This window comes from Mastigoproctus giganteus, chromosome 4 (assembly GCF_048544385.1).
Source record: "Mastigoproctus giganteus isolate SK-2022 chromosome 4, ASM4854438v1, whole genome shotgun sequence".
NCBI classification, from domain to species: domain Eukaryota; kingdom Metazoa; phylum Arthropoda; class Arachnida; order Uropygi; family Thelyphonidae; genus Mastigoproctus; species Mastigoproctus giganteus.
Window position 1 is genome coordinate 194,895,935 of NC_143578.1, and position 20,588 is coordinate 194,916,522.

General features: G+C 37.2%; 1 protein-coding gene across 1 annotated transcript in view; it reads right to left on the reverse strand.

Moving 5' to 3' along the window:
• LOC150087297 (uncharacterized) overlaps positions 1–20,588 on the reverse strand; it is a 184,869-nt gene that overhangs the window by 57,234 nt on the left and 107,047 nt on the right. The window contains exons 5-6 of the mRNA XM_090372440.1: positions 10,829–10,996; positions 5,925–6,046 (exon numbers count right to left, since the gene is read on the reverse strand). Coding sequence (XP_090228566.1) covers positions 5,925–6,046; positions 10,829–10,996 — 290 coding nt within the window. The remainder of the gene's footprint in view (positions 1–5,924; positions 6,047–10,828; positions 10,997–20,588) is intronic.

Here is a 20,588-nt window from a genome sequence, read left to right on the forward strand (position 1 = left end):
AAATTCCTGTATATCATTGACAATACTCCAGGAGCTACTCTTGCAGCCCGTCTGCACTGCTCAGAGAACTTCATATCTGCCTGCACAACCACCCCCAAGTCCCTTTCATTCTCTACCACTGTCAGTGTAGTACCACAGAGTTGATACGTTGCTCTGGGGTTGCTGTTTCCCATGTGTAGTACTTTACATTTGTCAATGTTAAACTTCATTTGCCACCTCTCAGCCCATCTGCTCAATCTTTCCAGATCCTGTTGCAGCAGCATAGCGTCAGTAGTGTCCTTCACAACCCTGCCAACCTTTGTATCGTCTGCAAACGTGGACATTAAGCTTGATATACCATCTTCAATATTATTTATAAATACTGAAAACAATAATGGACGCAAAACTGAACCCTGAGGAACTCCACTAATAACATTAGTCCACGATGAGCAGTGTCCATTGATTACCACTCTCTGTCTTCTCCCCCTCAACCACCCCTTTATTCATAGCAGCAATTTGCCTCCTATGCCACACTGCTCCAATTTGTGCAGCAGTCTTCCATGTGCAACAGTATCAAAGGCCTTTCTAAGATCCAAGTATATAATATCAAAGTTATTCCATGCATCCAGTTCTTTTGTGACTGCATCATAGTATCCAATCAAATTGGTCAGGCAAGACTTCCCCTTAACAAAACCGTGCTATAACTGAAGTCTTGTCCAGATGATCCTGCAGTGCTTTCTTAACCAGTGCCTCCATTAATTTTCCTGGAACAGAAGTTAAACTCACAGGTCTATAATTACTTGTGTCAGCCTTTGATCCTCCTTTGTGAATTGTGGTCACATTTGCACATCTCCAGTGTATGGGTACCTCCCCTGAGTCCAAGGAAGCTCTCATAATTATGGCTAAGGGTTTGCTTACTTCCTTTGCTTCCTCCTTTAATATAACTAGATAGATCCCATTCACCCCAGGTGCCTTTCTTGTATTTATCTTCAACAATTTCTCCTCCACTTTACTCTCAGTTATTACAAGATTATCTAGCTTATTGCCAGAGTTGAATATACCTCTGGCATTCCCCTCGCTGAATAACTCCTCATGTGTGAATGTTGATGCAAAATATTCATTTAGTTTGTTAGCTACCTGAGCAGGATCATCAACAGTTGAACCATCGATATCAAGTGGACCAATCTGATTCATCCCCTTCCTTCTAGAGTTTACATAAGAAAAGAACTCTTTACTGTTTTTCTTTGCCTCCTTTGCCAAAGATTTCTCGTAATCTGCCTTCGCCTGCCTAACCTTCTTTGTAACTTGGTTACAGATCAACTTATATCTATCATAGGCTTCTGTGTCACATGTTAATTTATATGTATCCCAAGCATTTTTCTTCTCTGTCATATGTCTCATTAGTTCATCTGACATCCATTTAGGCCTAAACCTTGAACAATATTTCTTAGTTGGTATGTAGAGCCTAGTAGCTTCCAAAATAAGTTCTTTGAATGCTTCCCATTTTGAATTTGCTATTGGTAGCATCATCAGTTGGTCCCACTGTATAGAATTTAAATACTGTCTCAGACCGCCGTAGTCGCCTTTACAAAAGTAATAACCCTTCTCTTTATCCCTGATGGTAGTTACCTCTTTGAGTAAATCCCACTTCAGCACACTGATCACTGCCACTTAGTGGTTCCTCTATCTGCAGATTCTTAATGCATGAAGAATCACTACTGATAATCAAATAAAGAGTATTACTCCCTCTAGTTGCCTCCCGAACATGCTGATGTAGAAAACAATCATCCAATAAATCCACAAAAGCCTTGCTAGTGTGTGAGTGACCAACCCACACATTCCAGTCAATATATGGGAAATTAAAATCCCCCATTATAAGACACTCTGATTTACTGGTCCACTATTTCCCTGTACAGTTTCTTATTATACTCATCAGAGTCATTAGGCCTATAGCACACTCCTACTCTCACTTTTGATCTCCCAGTGCTTGTCACACCAAACTGACTCAACACTGCACTGTCCAGCGATGTCGACTGGCTTCACTTCCTTGGATTTTATGTGTTTCTTAACTAATAGCATAACCCCTCCTCCCTTCCTATCCTGTCTATCCTTTCTGTAGAGTTGTACAACAACTTTATACATACTGCACAGTGTATGTATAAATTTTCCTCCCCAAATTCCAGTTCTGCATTCCTTATATTTGTGTTATACAACGTCTCTGATATCCCAACAATATCCGCCTTTGATGCTTTGAGCAATACCTCAAATTCATCAAATTTATTTACCAAACTCCTAGCATTGGTGTACACGCAAGTATAGATGCACCTGTTCTTTTTCTTAGCTACTCTAACACCACCCATGTGTTTACTTGTACCGCAATGGCTCCCAGCAGTCTCTGAAATATCCTGATGATCAGTTGAAAATTGATAGCCATGCAGGTTCAGATTTCTGAAGAGAAAATAATCACTGGGGGACCAGGTATGATTGTAGGGTGGGTTGTTTAACTCTGGAACTTCAACCTTTCAGCAACTGCTTTATGGAATTTGTGTACAAGAGCATTGCCTGAAGAAGCAAGACATCTTATTCATTTCTCGTCTTCTCTATTCCTTTATGGCCCATCTTAAATTTTTGAGAACAGAAGCATAGGCATTTTCAGCAATTGTTTTGTGTGGTATAGTCTACTAAAAGAATTCCTTCCATAATGGTTTTGAGATGGTGGCCATGATCTACTGGAAGAAGGTGAGTCATGAATTCTTTGGTGGGTGGTGACACATGGTACTTCCATTCCATGGACTCCTGTTTTGTTTTTGAATCACAATGATAAATCCACATTTATCACCAGTCACAATTCTTGAAAGTAACCCTTAGGATCTGCACAGTGTATGTATAAATTTTCCTCACAAATTTGAGCTCTGTTTCTAAATGGATGTGAGCATTCTTGGTACTCAGTGAAAGCTGACTTTTGACATGGCCAAGTGTTCAGGGAGGATAATCAGTACTGACCTCTCAAAAATATTATTTCCTCTGGCAAATGTAGACAATTTACTGCATCTATTCTGCATAACCAGATACTGTAATTTTATGGCACAGTTATGAAGTTGTCACATGTTGGTTGAGTGGGCCAAGGATGGGAACCAGTGCATGGCAACTCTGCTACTGTGTACTGGGCTAAGAAGCTGATCACTTAGCACAAACAACCCAACACAAACATATTCACCACTACATCATTTGGTAGGGTATAGTTCCTTCACATGCACACAGCAGGGCTGCTACAGTCTGGCCAGGAATCACAATGCTGATAGGAAGGAGTGGAATGGAACTAAGATTCAAAGTTGATAAATTATGGGTAACACATGTTAGAAAATATAAAATGTGCATGTGCACTTTCAGTAACTAACTATATTTCCTACTATTCTTTAAAAATAATTAATCAATATTTTCAAGTATTTGCATTGGTATAAGCACTCTTGTGATAGAAGTGAACAGAAAGGATGGCTTTGAAATAACAGTAACAAAAAGATTTGAAATAACAAGGTTTTCTGTCTAACTTATTCTTTTAGTGACATGGTGTGCTGATAAATCAAAATTGAGAATAGGGAAAATATGAGCACTTCAACTCACATAGAGTAAAATCTGCTTTTAAATTTCTTAGAGGAATACATATAATTCTCAGACCATCAACTTAGGTGTGTGAAGTTACTATTAGTAGTGTCAAATGATGCAAGGTTTACTTACCTTTTCTGCTGCTTCATTTAATGTAATTGGATAGATTGCATCAAGAATAAGATAGATCTCCAGGTGCCTTATTTACTTTCACCCTGAACAATTTTCTTTTCTCTTGTTATCACAAAATCATTCAGCTCCCATTTATAAATTAGTATACTTCATGTGTAAATGTAATGCTAAATACTTATTCAGTTTATGGGCAACCAAACAGGATCATTAATAATTATGCAATTCTTATCTAGTGGACCATTGTGGTTCATTGTTTTCCTACTTTTCTTTGTATTCCTAGCCAGACTCCTCGTAATCTGCCTTAGCCTGCCTCACTTCCTTTGTAATTTTATTGCAGACTAGTTTATACAATTATATCTTTATATAAATCCCACATCAGTACACTGTAATCACAGTGACACCTAGTTGTTCATTTATCCATAGATTCTTAATACGTGAGGAGTCACTGCTGCTAATCAGATCAAGAGTACTGCGTTTTTCTTGTTTCCTATTTAATAAGCTTGTGTAGAAAGTCATCCAATATATCTAGAGAGGTTTTGACTGTGTGAATGGCCAGCCCACAAGTTCCAGTCATTATCTGGAAGGTTAACTCTCTCATTATTTAATAGTGTAATAAAGATAGCAATTTGGTCACTGAAGAAGAGCTGCTGGAAATAGCACAAATCTGAAAAATATATATTCCTTTAAGAAATTAAAACGAGCTTTTACTCTTAAGATTTTCACTATTCTCCATTTCCAGCTTTCTTTAATCACTAAATTTGAAAGTTCAATGATTAAAGGACATCTAAAGTTTTACCCAAGGATTATTTTAAGAAATAACTTTCCTGACTTTCTTTATTAACTGGATTTGTCCCAAAAATGGCACCACAAAATTAAGTCTAAGGTATTTGCTCTAAGTGTTTTTAAAATTTTTTTTTTTTTTTTTTTTGTAATAGTATGTGAGAATATGTTTAATAAAGGCTTTAAAATGTCGAAAATATTGAAAAGAATGTAAAGCATGGAAGATATGGTAGAAACAGGCTTTATATATATATATATATTGTAATAAATGTTACATGGAAAAGATGGCCGAAATATGAATAAAAGAAATAATTAAAAGGTGGTGACCTGTAAAATAAAATTGATTACATGAAAATAAAGGTAACGGCAGCTGGTATCAGATGATGGTGGGCAAATTTGGATATGGTTCAAAAAAGGGGGAGTAGAGCAAAAATGCAATTAAATCTGATGTCAGCAAAAGAAAGTTGATATATGATCAGGTATTTCATCAGGAGACTACACCTGACCATGCATCAAAGGACTGTGTTTCTATACTTGTCCAAAGCTGAGTAAGATAAGAAAATTTTGAAAATAAAGCAAATATGATCGAAAAAGAAAAGCAATATAACTCTTACAAAGTATGGACAAGGTAGTCCCATAATTTATAGTAATAAAACTAACATGAGAGAGAGCTGAGAAAAATTGACAACCAGTGACCTCTATAATCAATTTTCGAAAAACTATATACAAAATGAATACTGATCATATGTGCTTTATTTTCAAAATTTTCTTCTCTTACTCAGCTTTGGGCAAGTATAGAAACCTTTGATGCACGGTCAGGTGTAGTCCGCTGATGAAATACCTGATCATGTATCAACTTTTACTTTTCCTGACATCAACTTTAATTGCGTTTTTGCTCTACTCCCCCTTTTTTGAACCATATCCAAATCTGCCCACCCTCATCTGATACCAGCTGCTGTTACCTTTATTTTCATGTAATCAATTTTATTTTACAGGTCACCTTTTAATTATTTCTTTTATTCATATTTTGGCCATCTTTTCCTTTTGGCTTTCTGTGTAACTCACATTTTTTACAATATAGATATATATACATTTGCATCCTTTTCTGCTAATTTGCATGCTTTGGTGCATTTGACATATCCAGTTTATTTTATCATCCTACTATTTCTATAGGTTTTAATTCAGTGGTATTATATTTGATATTTTATATATATAGACAGATAATGGTTGCCAAAAATGTATTATTTTCAAAAGGGAATAAAATAAGATCCAAGTGTTATTTTAAATTCTGTAACTAAACCATACATTCAATTATTGAAATAAAAGATTGGCATAATTTGCAAACAATCAACTCAGTCAAAAATTGTTTCATTTTCTAAATAAAGTAATTTATTTATTAAAAAATTAAATTTATTCAAATTTAGAAATACCTTTAGATCGGAATAAGTAATAAGAAGGTATGGAGGTACATTCCAGGCAGACAGAAGATTTCTTTGCCTATTTTCTGCCCAAATTATTAGATGGCTTATAGAACAATGAAGGTAAGATGCAACTAATATAAATGAGGGAAAATAAAGCTTAATAAGTATTACAGATTTGTGTCAATCAATAAATGGTTAATTTGTATATTTACTTAATGAAACATGAATGGAAATGCAGTGTTTTTTGTGTGAACATTTATTGACTAAGTGGTTGTGCAACTTTTTTTGTTCCATGTAAATGGTGTGAAAAGGTGTCTTTTTTTTTTTTTTTTTTTTATCTTAATGCAGTATATATGAACATTTCTAATCTTTATCTGGCGTTATAAAATGCACCACTTATCATTGCATTATTTCATTCTCTCTTTCTTTTTTCCCTTCCATAATCTAAATTAAAGTGTAGGGTGTTTATTCCAACATCAGCAACTTGCAATGTTGCTATATATGAATATTTTTCAATGAACCTCCTTCCCCATCCCCAGTCAAATATTCATAACTTAAAAATACTGTAATGATGTTAACTAAATAAAAATACTTGTATTAAAACAACAACAATATAAAAACAATTCTTGGCCATTGCTTATAATGTAATAGAATGCAATACCCAAGTCCAAAGGACCACAACAACTGAAACTCTCAAGCAGGGCCAGCCTTCACTCCTTTCAATAAAAAAAAGATAGAAAGTTTTGTATTTTGACGATAAATTTATTTTTGAATTGACAAATAAAAAAAAACCATGATTACAAAGACTAGGTTGTTTACTATTTCAATTGTGACAGATATCAACATTACCAATAGTTAAAACTACAAAGGAGTCAAATTTTGATTTCATACAAGATCCATATTTTTAATTGAGTTTCAAAAATTCACTCTAAAGTACTGTATCCTTTTCTTTTATTTTAAATCAGTGAATTTATTAATCGCTACTCGTAAATTTGGTAACATATCTTATACATTGTTAGTATTTATAAATTTCAAAATGCTTACAGAATTATCAGGCACATTTTCCAGCAACAGCCTTATCACAGTCTCAATTTCTTGACATATATCAACGGCATTTAAATCACATTCATTTTTACCTTTTAAGTGGTATGTTATACTAAGAATAACATAAGAAAGAAAATTATGGGAATATCATCTTGCCCAGACAAGAACAGGAATTATACTTGAAATGATGTGAAACTTGTGAAGATAATTATATCTCAGGAACTAATGGCCTTGTGGCAAAATGATTTGCAAAGTTCTACAAGGGTAGAGAGACATATTTGTTCTTGCCTCAAGTTGAGATTTTAAATAAAAAAGAAACCATGGCTACAATTTGACCTTAATGCAACTTTTTTTAATAACAGGACACGGTTTGGTTTATAGATTGTTCCAACTAGGCATAAAGGAACAAGGTGTTTGTGTATGTGGACAAGAGGGACTTCTCAACATATAACATTGGAGTGTGTGATTATGTTGACTTAAGGTCAACCTTAAAGAGATCTGCTGGAGTGGATTTGAGAAAGCCTCTCTGGATACTGTTCACAGAAATAGGACTATTTAAATACTTTAACGATGTGAGTGCTGTGTTTAATGCTAGATAGTAGAAGCCAGCCTACTCATGGAAGAGACAGTAACTCCCTTGACTAAGATATATGGAAGTAATGTCAAGATATATTATCTTCAGGGAAGACAAAGCGGCAGTAAAGTCAGTTCCGTATTTTTGTTACTGACCATTTTGAACTCATAAAACTCAGATGCCATGAAAAATAATATGATCCAAAACATGGATAGGTTTCGGCCTAGGAAATAATAATAAAATAAATAAATTTTCTGTTTATACTCTGGGACGACAAACAGTCAGAGGAGTTCACAAAATAGACATGATACAAGAAACAGCACCGTATTCAGCAGTCATGGGCTTGAACCCCGGTCAATCAAGGCACATGTACTTATGCACCCACGTGCCTGACCAGTAGACTAGGGCGACCTTAGGTGGACATATGATATCTTAAATGGAATGTACTTAAGTAAATCTTCAAATCTCCTACTCTTAATATCATTAGTACTAACGTGCACAATAAAATAATATTGAATATACTGTCCTTCATTCACAGTTATCATTTCATTTTTCCTCCTCAAAAATATGAATTACACCTCATAGTAATCTTCAGATTGTGCAAGTTTTCCATGCAATTCTCCACAATTTTATTGTACACATTAGTACTTTAAAAAATATATATATATATTGGGGCAAAATGCTAATGTGTACAATAAAATCGTGGAGAACTGCATGGGAAACTTGCACAATCTGAAGATTACTGTGAGGTGTAATTCATATTTTTGAGGAGGAGAAATCAAACGACAACTGTGAATGAAGGACAGTATATTCATTTATCACAATTATTTTAGCAAAATTAGCTATTGAAGACTAGGACTGGACCGGACCGGACCAGACCAGAACAATATTTATTTCCGTCAAGGCGGTAACAACAGCCAACTTCCTGTGCTACCTGTTCTATGTAATGTGTATCCCAGTTGTACTGTTTCAATTGGTGACATTACATGGTGATCTGATGATATTACATGGCCTCCAAAGTCTTCCATTCTGAGTGCAAATGATATTTCTTCTGGGGTATTTGAAGGAAAGTTTTTTTTTTTTTTTTGAGAGGGAATATCAGAGCAGAAATATGCACATGTGCCACCTAACAAAAGGAACTACACAGCTAATAATTAAGACAACCGAGATAAGCAGTGGGTGGGACAACTGCTAATTGGGATTTTGTCAGAAAACATAAGTGGTTGTTGTTATTTGGTTTTTAGGAGCATTAGCAACTAAGGCCATATTGCTCCGGGGATATGCAGTGGTAATTTCCTGACCTTTCTGCATCCTCCGTATTTGGTGGTCATGGGCTCGAACCCCGGTCTGATCAAGAAGCGTGTGCTATGCACAGCTGCTCCTGCCCACCTGGCTACGGAGGAGCCAACATGCGGTACTTGGCAGACTGTAAGTGTAAATGGATATCACTGAGATTGGAATGAGACCATCTATATTTGCAAAATGAATGAGAAAGTGACTGACAGTTATTTGTTATTTTGGTTTTTAGGAGCATTAGCAACTAATGCCATATTGCTCCGGGAATATGCGGTGGTCAATCCCTGACCTTTCCGCATCCTCCGTATTTGGTGGTGACTGACAGGTTTAGATATTTTCACAGATAAGTTTGCTCTGTTAGTGTTGATTATTCATAATGCATTCAGTAGATAAAGTAAAAATAGAGGGAGGGATGCATTGTCTGAAGTAATGAAATTTTTGGATATGGTGTATACACAGTGAGATTACACCCAGCTCCTTGACATAATGTGGCCTGGACAATGCCCCCATATACACACTACTTGGAAGAGTAGAGGCAGTGTTTGTTTGTTATTTGGTTTTTAGGAGCATTAGCAACTAAGGCCATATTGCTCCGGGATATGCGGTGGTCATTCCCTGACCTTTCCGCATCCTCCGTATTTGGTGGTCACGGGCTCGAACCCTGGTCTAATCAAGAAGCGTGTGCTATGCACTGCTGCTCCTTCCCACCTGGCTACAGAGTTGCCCGTAGAGGCAGTGAAATTATACACTAGCTGATCTGGATGCCTTCTAAAGTGTAACCAATGTGTATGGTCTGGCAGACAATCTAGCCGCTGGTCTGTGAACACCATTTTGGAGCTATAACCTCAAAAGACATCAGTCATACTGCATGATGAAAGAGATGTGGCGGTTTGCCAACCCTTACTCTGAAGACTAAGCATGGTTTTATCACCTCAAGCCTCCAACAAACAAAGTAGTGGCATTGCACTGGTTGATGAGAGTCATCTACCATCTAGCACTTCCCAGTGGCACAGAGGGGGTGGCATTCCTGGTGGTGTGGACACCACACCTTGACCCCCTGCTTAAGTTGGCTCAGACCTGGGCAGTCACCTCCAGTAAACTAGGTGCAGTGTTTCAGAACTTGCACGCAAGGGGATATATACTAACTGGGTTACTAACAGTCCCACCATCATAAAGGTGCAAACAGAGGATTTGGTTGTTGCAGAATGACCAAACTTCACCAAAATTCAGTACACTCGACTCTTGAGTGAAACCTGAATATCAATTCCATCAGTGTTTCAGACTCTCAGGTAGCAAGCACCTAGCTTATTATAACTGAAGAGAATATCCATGACAAGCCTCAGGGACAAGATTACACTTGTTAGTCTCAGTTGTCCAATTTGAGTCTGAAATTGAAGAAATCCTTAAATTTATCTTTGTAATTGTACAGGGTGTTTCATATGGGTTGTACTTTCAGGACTGGTTCAGGAGCTCAAAACAGTGGGGAAAAAAAAAAAAAAAAACAATGTTATTCATAATTGCTCAGACACATATTATATAAATATGTCTGAGCAGTTATGGAGCTATGCCTGTTTAAATTTTAAAAAATCACCATGGAGTTTAATGTTTAAAAAAAATAAATAAAATCAATAAAATAATAAATAAAGATAAGAAGACATATCTAAAATGTTTAGGTATGTCTATTCATACTAAGTACCTGTTTGCTCCTCATTATTTTTTTAAAATTATTTTTAACCATTGGACCCATAGACTTTTTTTAAAAATTCCAACAGTTCCATTAATTGTTAAGAATTAAACATGTTTATATGAATTTTTTTTCGGGTCCTGAATTGGCCTTGATATAGTCCACATGTTATGGAACACCCTGTATATAATGTCAAAAAAAATTTCTTAATTAAATTTTTATAACTGAAGTAATAATTCAAATAATAATTCTAATTCAATTCTTAAATTAATTTATAATTCAATTATTAAAAGGAAAAAAAAAGCTTTATCTTACCAACTGCAGCTAACTGAAACTCTTCACTGAAAATAAGGCTAACTAAGCAGCCTATCAGAGGTTCTAATGCCATACACAAGAGGTTTCCTGGGTTAGTACCTGCTCCATCCACTACAGGTACAGCAGGGCATCGGGGGGATGACGTAGCTACTATTGCTACACATAGTTCTACATAAAATAACGATGAATTTTTTTTGTAGAAAAAAATTTCATAGAAGGCTATTTTGTAGAAAAAACAATAAGTACATAAACTTTCAACATATAACAAATTTTCAAATAATGCATGCAGGAATAATGAAAGCTTTTAAGTTACAGAAAATTCTGTAATAAAATAAATTTTATTGGAAAAATAAAGGGACAAAAGTGCAGTCCAAACAACAGAACCATTATGAGTGTCCACTACAAAAACATTTTTAGGTAGATGGGTCAGTCGACAGGGTTCCATGATGAGTCAGTCAACGAGGGAGTTCCAAAAAAGTAAGGTAACAACATTTTTTCTCTCGATGATGTTTAATAATGCGAAGTTGAAATTACACACTAAGAAATAAGTGAACACGTACTACTTCTCCACAAAGTCTCCAGTTTTATTGCTGCACTTGTCCCAATGATAGATCAGTTTATCAATACCAGTAATGAAGAAGTCCGTGCCCACGCGCATTAACCAACAATCACACCGCCTGATGAAATGCTTTCCTGAAAGGTGTTTTTTCAGAGGGCTCGAACAAATGGAAGTCTGAAGGTGCTAAGTCTGAGCTGTAGAGGGGATGTGACACAGTTTCCCAATGATTACGGCGCAACCACTCACAAGCGGTGTGGGCAGTGTGTGGAGTTGCATTGCCATGCAACAAAATCATGGTGCTTGTCAGGAGTCCTGGTCATTTGCATCAAATGTTGGCTTTCAGTTTTTACAATGTTGCACAGTAAAGCTGTGCACTGATTGTTCCTTCCTTCGGCAAGAAATTCACCAACAGAATGCCTTGGCGATCCCAGAACACTGTGGTCATGACTTTTCAGACACTGGGAACAGTTATGAATTTTTTGCGCACAGAAGATTGTGGAACAAAACCAGATCATGGAGTCTTGTTTGCTCTCCGGGGTAAAATGACGAACCCACATTTTGTCTACTGTGACTATGCGAGTGAGAAAATCCTCTCCTTTGTCGCTGTATTGCAACAGGTTCTCTAGACATATCCCCATGCGTTTTGCTTTGCTCTGACAATTGTTGGGGCACCCAGTGGCAGCACAACTTTAAAGTCAAGGAGATCATGAACAGTCGACTTACTCACGTTCACTGTTTGTGCAATTTAATGCAGTTTCACTCACCTGTTTTCAAGAACGATGCCCTTAATGCGCGAAATGTTGTCTTCTGTCTTGCTCGGTGAAGGCCTGCCTGCCTGATGTCGATCTTCAATGCCAACACGGTCAGCTTTAAACTCACTACACCAAAAACACACCTGCTTCTTTGTCATCACTTTTTTGCCATACACAGCAACCAGTTCACGGTGGATACCACTTGGTGAAGACCCTTTCACTTGCAAAAAGTGAATAACTTCGTGAACATGTGTTTTGGACCACACTTGCACAGTAACCACCATTTTGCAACTGGAATCTGTTGTGAGGCGACAATAACGCAACACTGCACTGGTGGTCTTTTTGAACATTATTAACAGATCTATCTGTCCATCGTGTTTCATCTCATTCCCTTTCATCATTATTAAAAAAAAAAATGTTACCTTACTTTATCATTGAAGATTGGAAACTGCTCGTACATGTTTTTGAGATAATGAAGGCTTGACCCTGCAACAAGTTGTTCCAAAGTGTGACACACTAACTAGACAGTATTATTGAGACAGCATAACTTTCAGTTACTTTCGCCTCCAGTTGAACATACTCAATCCCATCATGCCCTATGCAATTTCATTTTGCACCAAGACAATGCACTGCTTCACAAGGCCAACATTGGCATCAAATTTATATGTAACAAAAGGTGAGCCCTCCCCATTTCATATTTTTCAGATTTAGCTTTCTTGGATTTGAACTGTTTAACAAACTGAAAGAATCCCAACGTGGAACTTGATAATGATCCTATAAAACAGTGGAAATAGCAATATACCAGTAAGCCCAAAAGAAGACCATAGTCTTATGAGAACTGGGAATAGAGGTGACAAATGCATGTATATAGCAGGAGACTGTAGAAACATAACATATATTAGCAAAGCTTTATATTATGTAATAATACCACAAAAAATAAAATAGGCTATTTTCTGGACTGCACCTCATATACCTGTGCAAATTAAACAAATAAGCAATAAAAAAAGTTTTGGGAAACCTGAGGTCTCCGAAGGGTGCAGACCCTGGCCTCTTGGAACTTCGCCAGGACACTGTGCCACCAAATGGTGTCAAAGGCCCCTTTGAAGTCCACGAAGAGGCCAAGGACATATTTACTAGTAGGCGTTGCAACCAAATCCGCAACATACTTTATGGCGTCACAGTGGATTTATCCTTTGTGAAGCAAAATTGATTCTGCACCTATAGGTTTTTTCTGCTATAGCATTTTGTGAATCTTTCTACAATTAATTTTTCCAGTGCTTTGCCAAGGACTGGAAGCAAAGCAATGGGACAATACGGGGAGGCCTGATTAACTGGTTTATCGGGATTTTTCAGATTTGCTTTCTTCCAAGAAATAGGGAATGACCCTTCACTAAGACAAGTGTTAAATAAATTTAGGAATAATTGGGGACACTTTGTCCAAACTCGTTTCAAAATAGTTACTTCCATTAGATCAAGACATTTACAGTCTCTTACTGAACAGACCACAGAGCCAACTTCATCCAGCAAAAAATCCTCCTCAAAAGCAAGTCCTTCATACATTAAGTCAGTGGTTTTCAACCGGGGTGGCGCAACAACATTATAGGGGTGCCATGTAATTTGGGTTTCAGTTACTTAAAGTTATTTTTTAATTTGTGTATTTATTTCATTGTAAAACGGCATACGTTATCCACTGTACTCTATCTTTTTAATTTTATGGTGATCCATAATTGATCTTTATTTAATACCTCTATATAAAGAAAAAAATATTATATAGGTATATATATTAAAATGTAGAAAACCACTGTGTTAGGTATTTCTTTTGGCCTAGGGGTGCCATGAAAAAATTACTGGGACATTAAGGGTGCCGTGAACCGAGAAAGTTTGGGAATCTCTGCATTAAGTGGTCCATTCTGTGACAGGTTTGCTCAGAACTCTCAGGTATGGTAACATCTTGTTTAATCAAATCATCCAGAATGGTATTCATGGAATCCTCCCATGAAAGTGTTTCAGAACTGTCAGGCTTTAAGACAGATGAGATCTCACCTGGATGGATCTTTTCCACAACAAGCTTATAAGCTAATCCCAAGGTTCTTTATATAAAGTCTGTTTGACCAGACAATCCCATGCTAATCTCTTTTCTCTATATATACAATTAAAGTATGTCTTTCTGGCTAATTTATAAAGTTCATTTAAACAAGCTACATCATCTGATGGCCTGTTACTCCTTCTCGCTTGTCATAAATCTTGTCTAGCACAACTCAATTTTTTCCTAAGGTCTGTCAGGGACTGAGTCCGGGACTAAATTTTTCCTTCTTTGTTTCTTTTTTTGAGCCTAAATATCACAAATATTGGTGATAAGTTTCATAATTTCCTTCAGTTGTGGAGTTAGGGCCAAATTTCCAATATGGTGGATATTTTCTGTTGTAAAGGTATGAAAAATTTTCCTGTCAAAGGGTTCCCCGACAACCTGCTACTTTTTATAGTGCAGAAATCATAAGTAAATCCAAGACCTCCAGTGACCAAGACAGCCTCGACGTCAAAAGAAATAGCGTTATGATCACCACCAGACCACAAAGCGTGTACACAATAGTTATTGATACAGTGACCAAAGGTGCTGTTAGAAAGGTGATGTCAATTAAGGACTGTCCAGTAGTAGAAACAAAAGTTGGAATACATCCAGTAGAATTCCAGAGTCAAGTTCTTGGAAAATATGAACTCTGCAAGGAGTTTATCTTTAGAATTAAATATAGGATTGTTCCACAGAGTTGAAGAAGAACTCGCATCAGTCAAAATTTTTTTCCAGCAAGTTTAATCAAAACAGATTCCAAATAATTTAAAAAGGGTTTGACATCCTGTTTTGCGTGAGAGCACTGCATATACAATGAAATAAAGAAAATCTGACCAAAGTGTCCTAAACATGCACAAACTGCATGCTCAGTGCATAAACCATTCAATCTGGTAACTGTGATCATAGGCTCTGCTATGAACACAGCCGCCCACACTCTGGCCACAGCATTGCCTCCAACACCAGAGATTTGGGTATTCGACTGGATTACTTTGCATCCCAAAGGCAAACCCTTTACCTTACCCTTATATGAATACAATTCTTTAAGTCCCAGGACGGCAACCTTATGGTCTACAATTATTTTAGACACATCATTTAACATTGATGCCGACCGTTGACAATTTAGTTGTACAACTTTTATTTTTCTGCAGTATTGATTAGTGTTTAACACACTAAACATAATTTGTTCTGGATTTAGTAATTTCCCAAGCATGAATGTACTCAGGACACTTAGGATCATGGTATGAGTGGCCGGACTTCTTTTTCCTTAGTTTGAAATTAGGGCAAACTTCAGGGGAGTCTGGAGTAGGACATGTGTCAACCTGATGTCTTTGCTGACCATAATGTCGACAAGTATGTTTTGATTGTTTACAGTTTTTAGCAGAGTGCCTGTACCCAAGCATTTAAAGCACTGGGATGCCATTATAAAATCCTTGACATTATGGACTGACTATGCAAAATACATTTGAGAATCTAAATTTAACAATATATATGTAATATGTGCTGGTACCTCAAAAACCCAATGTTTGTTATTTTTATTTTTGGCATTTATTTTAAATTTAATTTTAACTTCTTTTTTAAATTCCTCTTCACTAATGTCATATTCACTTTTCAATTTTTAACAAACAAGTCTCCATAAACTCTTGGTCCGTAACCTCCTTATTAATATCATCAGCTATGAGGGTCAGGTTAAGTTTGCATGGTAAGTCAACATTCAAGTTATGATCTTTAAATTTAGAACAACTTTTCAAGTCATTTCTGGTCGCAGTTTCTACGACTATACCCTTATCTCTAACTTTACAAATGGATTTAATTTTCACCAGTTTGAATTCAGATCTAAAATTCTTAGTTATGATCTATCTCTTTCATCATGCAGTATGACTTTTGAGGTTATGATGAACTCAAAACAAGCTTAATTTTTTTGCTTGTTTTGAGTTAACACTCATCATTTGTGCAGACAAGGAACACATGCTTAACTTCAGTCCCCGAAGGAACTAAATCTTCGGCAGTTTTTCTGCCTGTGCCAGATGTGGCCATACTAGCATATGTTTTTTTTTTTTCTTTTTTAGTTGTTGGCGCATCAGCCTGTGGCCATAATGCACCTCCCAAAGTTTTTGCACTACTCTGATCCAAGCCCAAGGCGGGATTTCGAATCTGCGACCTTTGGGTTGCCAGGCAGGTATTTTACCCACACAGCTAGCCTGGTCGGTTCTAGCATATGTAACCACAGGAGTAGACATAGACAACCTTAGTATCTAGTTGTGTTTTCAACCTTTCGTTCTCTATTGGAAGATCTATTATTAGACACTCCATGATATTCCATATTTTACTAACCTCCACCATCATAAGGGGAGTAACCACAGTACCAGTCTTAACACTTTGGGCATCAGCCTAACCTTCAGTTGATCCCAAGAGAGGAAACTTCTTCCACAAAATATCCACCAGTTCAACCATCAGTTCCTCTAAACTAGTGTCTAAAAATTCAGGCATCATTGTAAGGTCACCTGGCATATCTACAGAAGAATAACTATCATTAGACATTTTACAGTCCAAGTACAGTAATACCCCGAAGTTACGCGATAGGTGGGTCCGACGAAAATCGCGTAAGTCGAATTCGGGTAAGTCGGGGTACAACTTTGCATATAAATACATATAAATTTTGCTTAATTGGGACCAAGGACTAACAAAAACACTAGGTTAGAAGAAAAATATTAATAAAATTGCAGTTCTTTATACATATTAATACAAAATATGTATTAAAAAAAACAAATGACTTACGTAAAAAAGTTATTTCGATGTCGATGGCTTCATAAAATCTAACAAATTCGTCTGACGACACAGAGCGTTCTTTTTTTTCACGCAGAATTTCTTCGTAGCAAGCTAATATTTTTTTTTATTCCTTGCTTTGTAGCTATAACGCGTTCTTCGTTGGAGTCAAAGTTTTCTAAAATTTTTAAGCCCTTTACAATTGAGCCCTTTTCAATTTTCAACCTGTCAAGTTTGCAATTGTCATGTGCTTTTCGCCGTTGCTTCATTTAGGCCTGTAGCACGTGCAATATCACATGGTCTTTCATTTCGCTCAAAGCGTTTCACAATTTCATATTTTTTCTCTATCGACAGAGGTGGACTGGCCATAAGCCTTACTGGGGAAACCCCGGTGGGCCAGTGTGATTTTGGCCATAAACCATAGTATGAGGCCACTATAAATTTTCAGGGGTAAGAATTTTTGACCCAGTCCGCCTCTGTTTATCGATAATTGCTTTTCTTTTTCTCTCTGAATCTGCAGTGTCTTCACCAGGACGCTTCCTTTTCACACCTTTTAATTAAGTATTTTACTCATTTTTAGGGAATAAAGCACAATTACAAAACGAGGAGGCACGCTTGATACGCATAAACAAAGCTGCACGCATGTAGCAACTGAATAAACAACACCATAAAAGCAGAGATACACTATTAACACCTCACATTTCTAGGGGTTACTGCCATAAAACAATAAAAATCCACTTGCGTTTCTGCTAGTGAAATCTGTTATAAACTGATAGTAAACTCGATCTAATTGCATTTGCGATTATACCAATAGCTGGAATTGTGTTGGTTTTTACGTTATTATGGTGAAATGTGTTTCCCCTTCACTGATATAAAAAACATAAAAGCAACAAAGTTGAATTTTGTTCATCTTTCGCTCTCATTCTCCGCCGTTGCACCGTATATCGATAACATATGAAAAACGACCTTGAAGATAGTGGGCGGCAGCGTTGCCAAACGAAAAAAATCAAGAACCGCGTAACTCCGAGTTCGCGTAAGTCGGGGTATTACTGTATACTATACTATATAAAAACCTTCACACAATGTCCGGATAAAAAACCTAAGAAATCACTTATCGCTATGTATAGTAATTCAACCTTCACCCAATTGTCTGGATGAAAAACTTGAAATGATTCAGTTGCAGGCACAGAATCACAATTCCGATTCAACACACCCAGATCTGGAAGAAAAAATACCAAATTAACTATAGACCAGAAGCCTGATTCTCAAGAACAGTTCCAGTCAGTTTATATAAGTCTAAACACAGAGGATTATGTGGCTAAAAACCATATAGCCATAATAACATAGCAGTACATTTTATTTAAATAGAAAATTAACTTAAAGTTTAAGAATTTATTTCTCAATGTGTAATCTTTTCCTTGAGGTTGTCACAGACGTTCTCTCAGATATGCCAGACAAGCTGTACTTGCTACCTGGGAGTCCAAAACACTGAAGGAACTGATATTCGGGTGACACTTAAGTCAAGTGGACTAAATTTCGGTGAAGTCCGGACTGTCTGTAACAGCCAAATCCTCTGCTTGCACCTTCACGATGGTGGGACTGTTAGTAATCCTGGGTATAACCTCCATGCACAAGTACATGGTGGGTGACCACCCAACGTAAGCAGGGGTCGAGGTGTGGTGCCCACACCACATGGAGGAATGCCGCGCTACTCTATGTTACCAGGCAGTACTAGGTGGTAGATGACTCTCATCAACCGGTGCAATACCACCACTTTGCTTATTGGAGACTTGAAGTGGTGGAACCCATGTTTAGTTTATAGAGCTAAGTTCCGGTCAACCCTTCCCCATCTCTTCCATCAGTATGATTGATGACTTTTGAGGTTATGATGAACATCATGGCGAGATCAATATTCCTTACGTTTCGAGGGTACAGCTCTAAATGTATGTTTGCAGGCCGGCCGCTAGTTAGTACATCGGACCGAACCTATCGGTAACTCTCTAGGAGGCTTCTGGATCAGATAGTGTATAATTTTGCTACCTCTACTCTGCCAGATAGTGACTGGAGGGAGTCCGAGTAGTATGTATGTGGAGAGCATTGTCGAGGCCACGTTATGTCAAGTATCTGGGTATATTCTTACTGTGTGTACGCCATATCCAAAAATTTCATTACTTCATACAGCATGTCCCACCACTTTTTCTTACTATTGAATACACCATGAATTGTCAAACTAATAGAGCAAGCTTATCTGCGAAAAGATCTAAACCTCCCAAGGACTTCCTAATTCATTTCACAAATATACATGGTCTCAATTCTAATCTCAACGATGTCCATTTCCACTTGCAGTCTGCCAAACCCCGTGTACTTTTTCTGATAGAATCTCAATTATCGGTTGATTCAACTACTGCTAAATCTCAGATGCTCAAATTATTCACTGTATGATTCCTTTCGCCTCAAAGGTGGTTTTTTTTTTTTTTTTTTGTAGTTGTTGGCGCATAGGCTTCTGTGGCCATAATGCACCTCCCAAGGTTTTTCCAGTACTTTGATCCAAGCCCGAGGCAGGAATCGAACCCGCGACCTTTGGGTTGCCAGGCAAGCACTTTACCCACCTGGCTAGCCCAGTCGGCTCAAAGGTGGTACTTGTGCATATGTTCATTCTGATATTCCCTGTCAGAGATTTGGCAATTTGGAATCTCCTCTCTTTGATCATCTCTGGCTTAAAATCTCTCTACCTCATTGTGTCAAATTCATCTGTTGTCTCTACCGTTCTCCCAACTCCACTAATCACTTGGAGCTCTTTGACTTCCTCTCTTTGCAACTTGACTTTTTCCAGTCCAACTTTCCTAACAGTGAGGTAATTTTCCTTGGTCATTTTAATGTTCAAAACTCCAGCTGGCTTCCATTTTCTAGTCACACCAACCCAGCTGGTCGAGATGTTGAGGCTCTTGCAATTACTAATGACCTTGCACAGATTGTTCATTACCTACAAGAATACTGGACAATCCTAATCATACAGCCAACATGCTTGATCTTTTTCTCACAAACAACCCTTCTAAGTACATGGTCGAAGTGAGAGGTCCTTTAGGCACTTCAGTTCACAACTTGATGATTGTCTCTTCTCCAATGGAGCCTTTATCTCATGGCTATTCCCAATCTCGTTGTTTGGCATTACAAGAATGCAAAATGGGATGACCTGCGAGATTTCTTTTCTTCTTTTCCTTGGTCGCATTACTGTTTCAAAACTTCTGATGTCAAAGTTTGCTCAGATTGTGCAAGTGAAATTATTCTTGCAGGAATGGAATCCTTTATCCCACACTCCACTTTAAAATCTCGTCAATTTTCGAAACCTTGGTTTTCCATATAAATGTGCTAAGGCTGTTCAAGAGAAGAATGTTGCATATCGTAATTGGCTTGTTTCTAATTCTTCAATTTCATTTTCTGCCTACACCAAAGCTTGCAACTATTGTAAAGCAGTTATTAATCAGTCCAACTTGAGTTTGAACAGGCTAAGAGTAAAAAACTTGCTTCTTGCCTTAATGGTAGCTGAGCATTCTGGTCTCTTGCCAAAGCTATTGGCTGCAACTTTTGCCCATCTCTGCTCCCATCTCTGTCCAAACC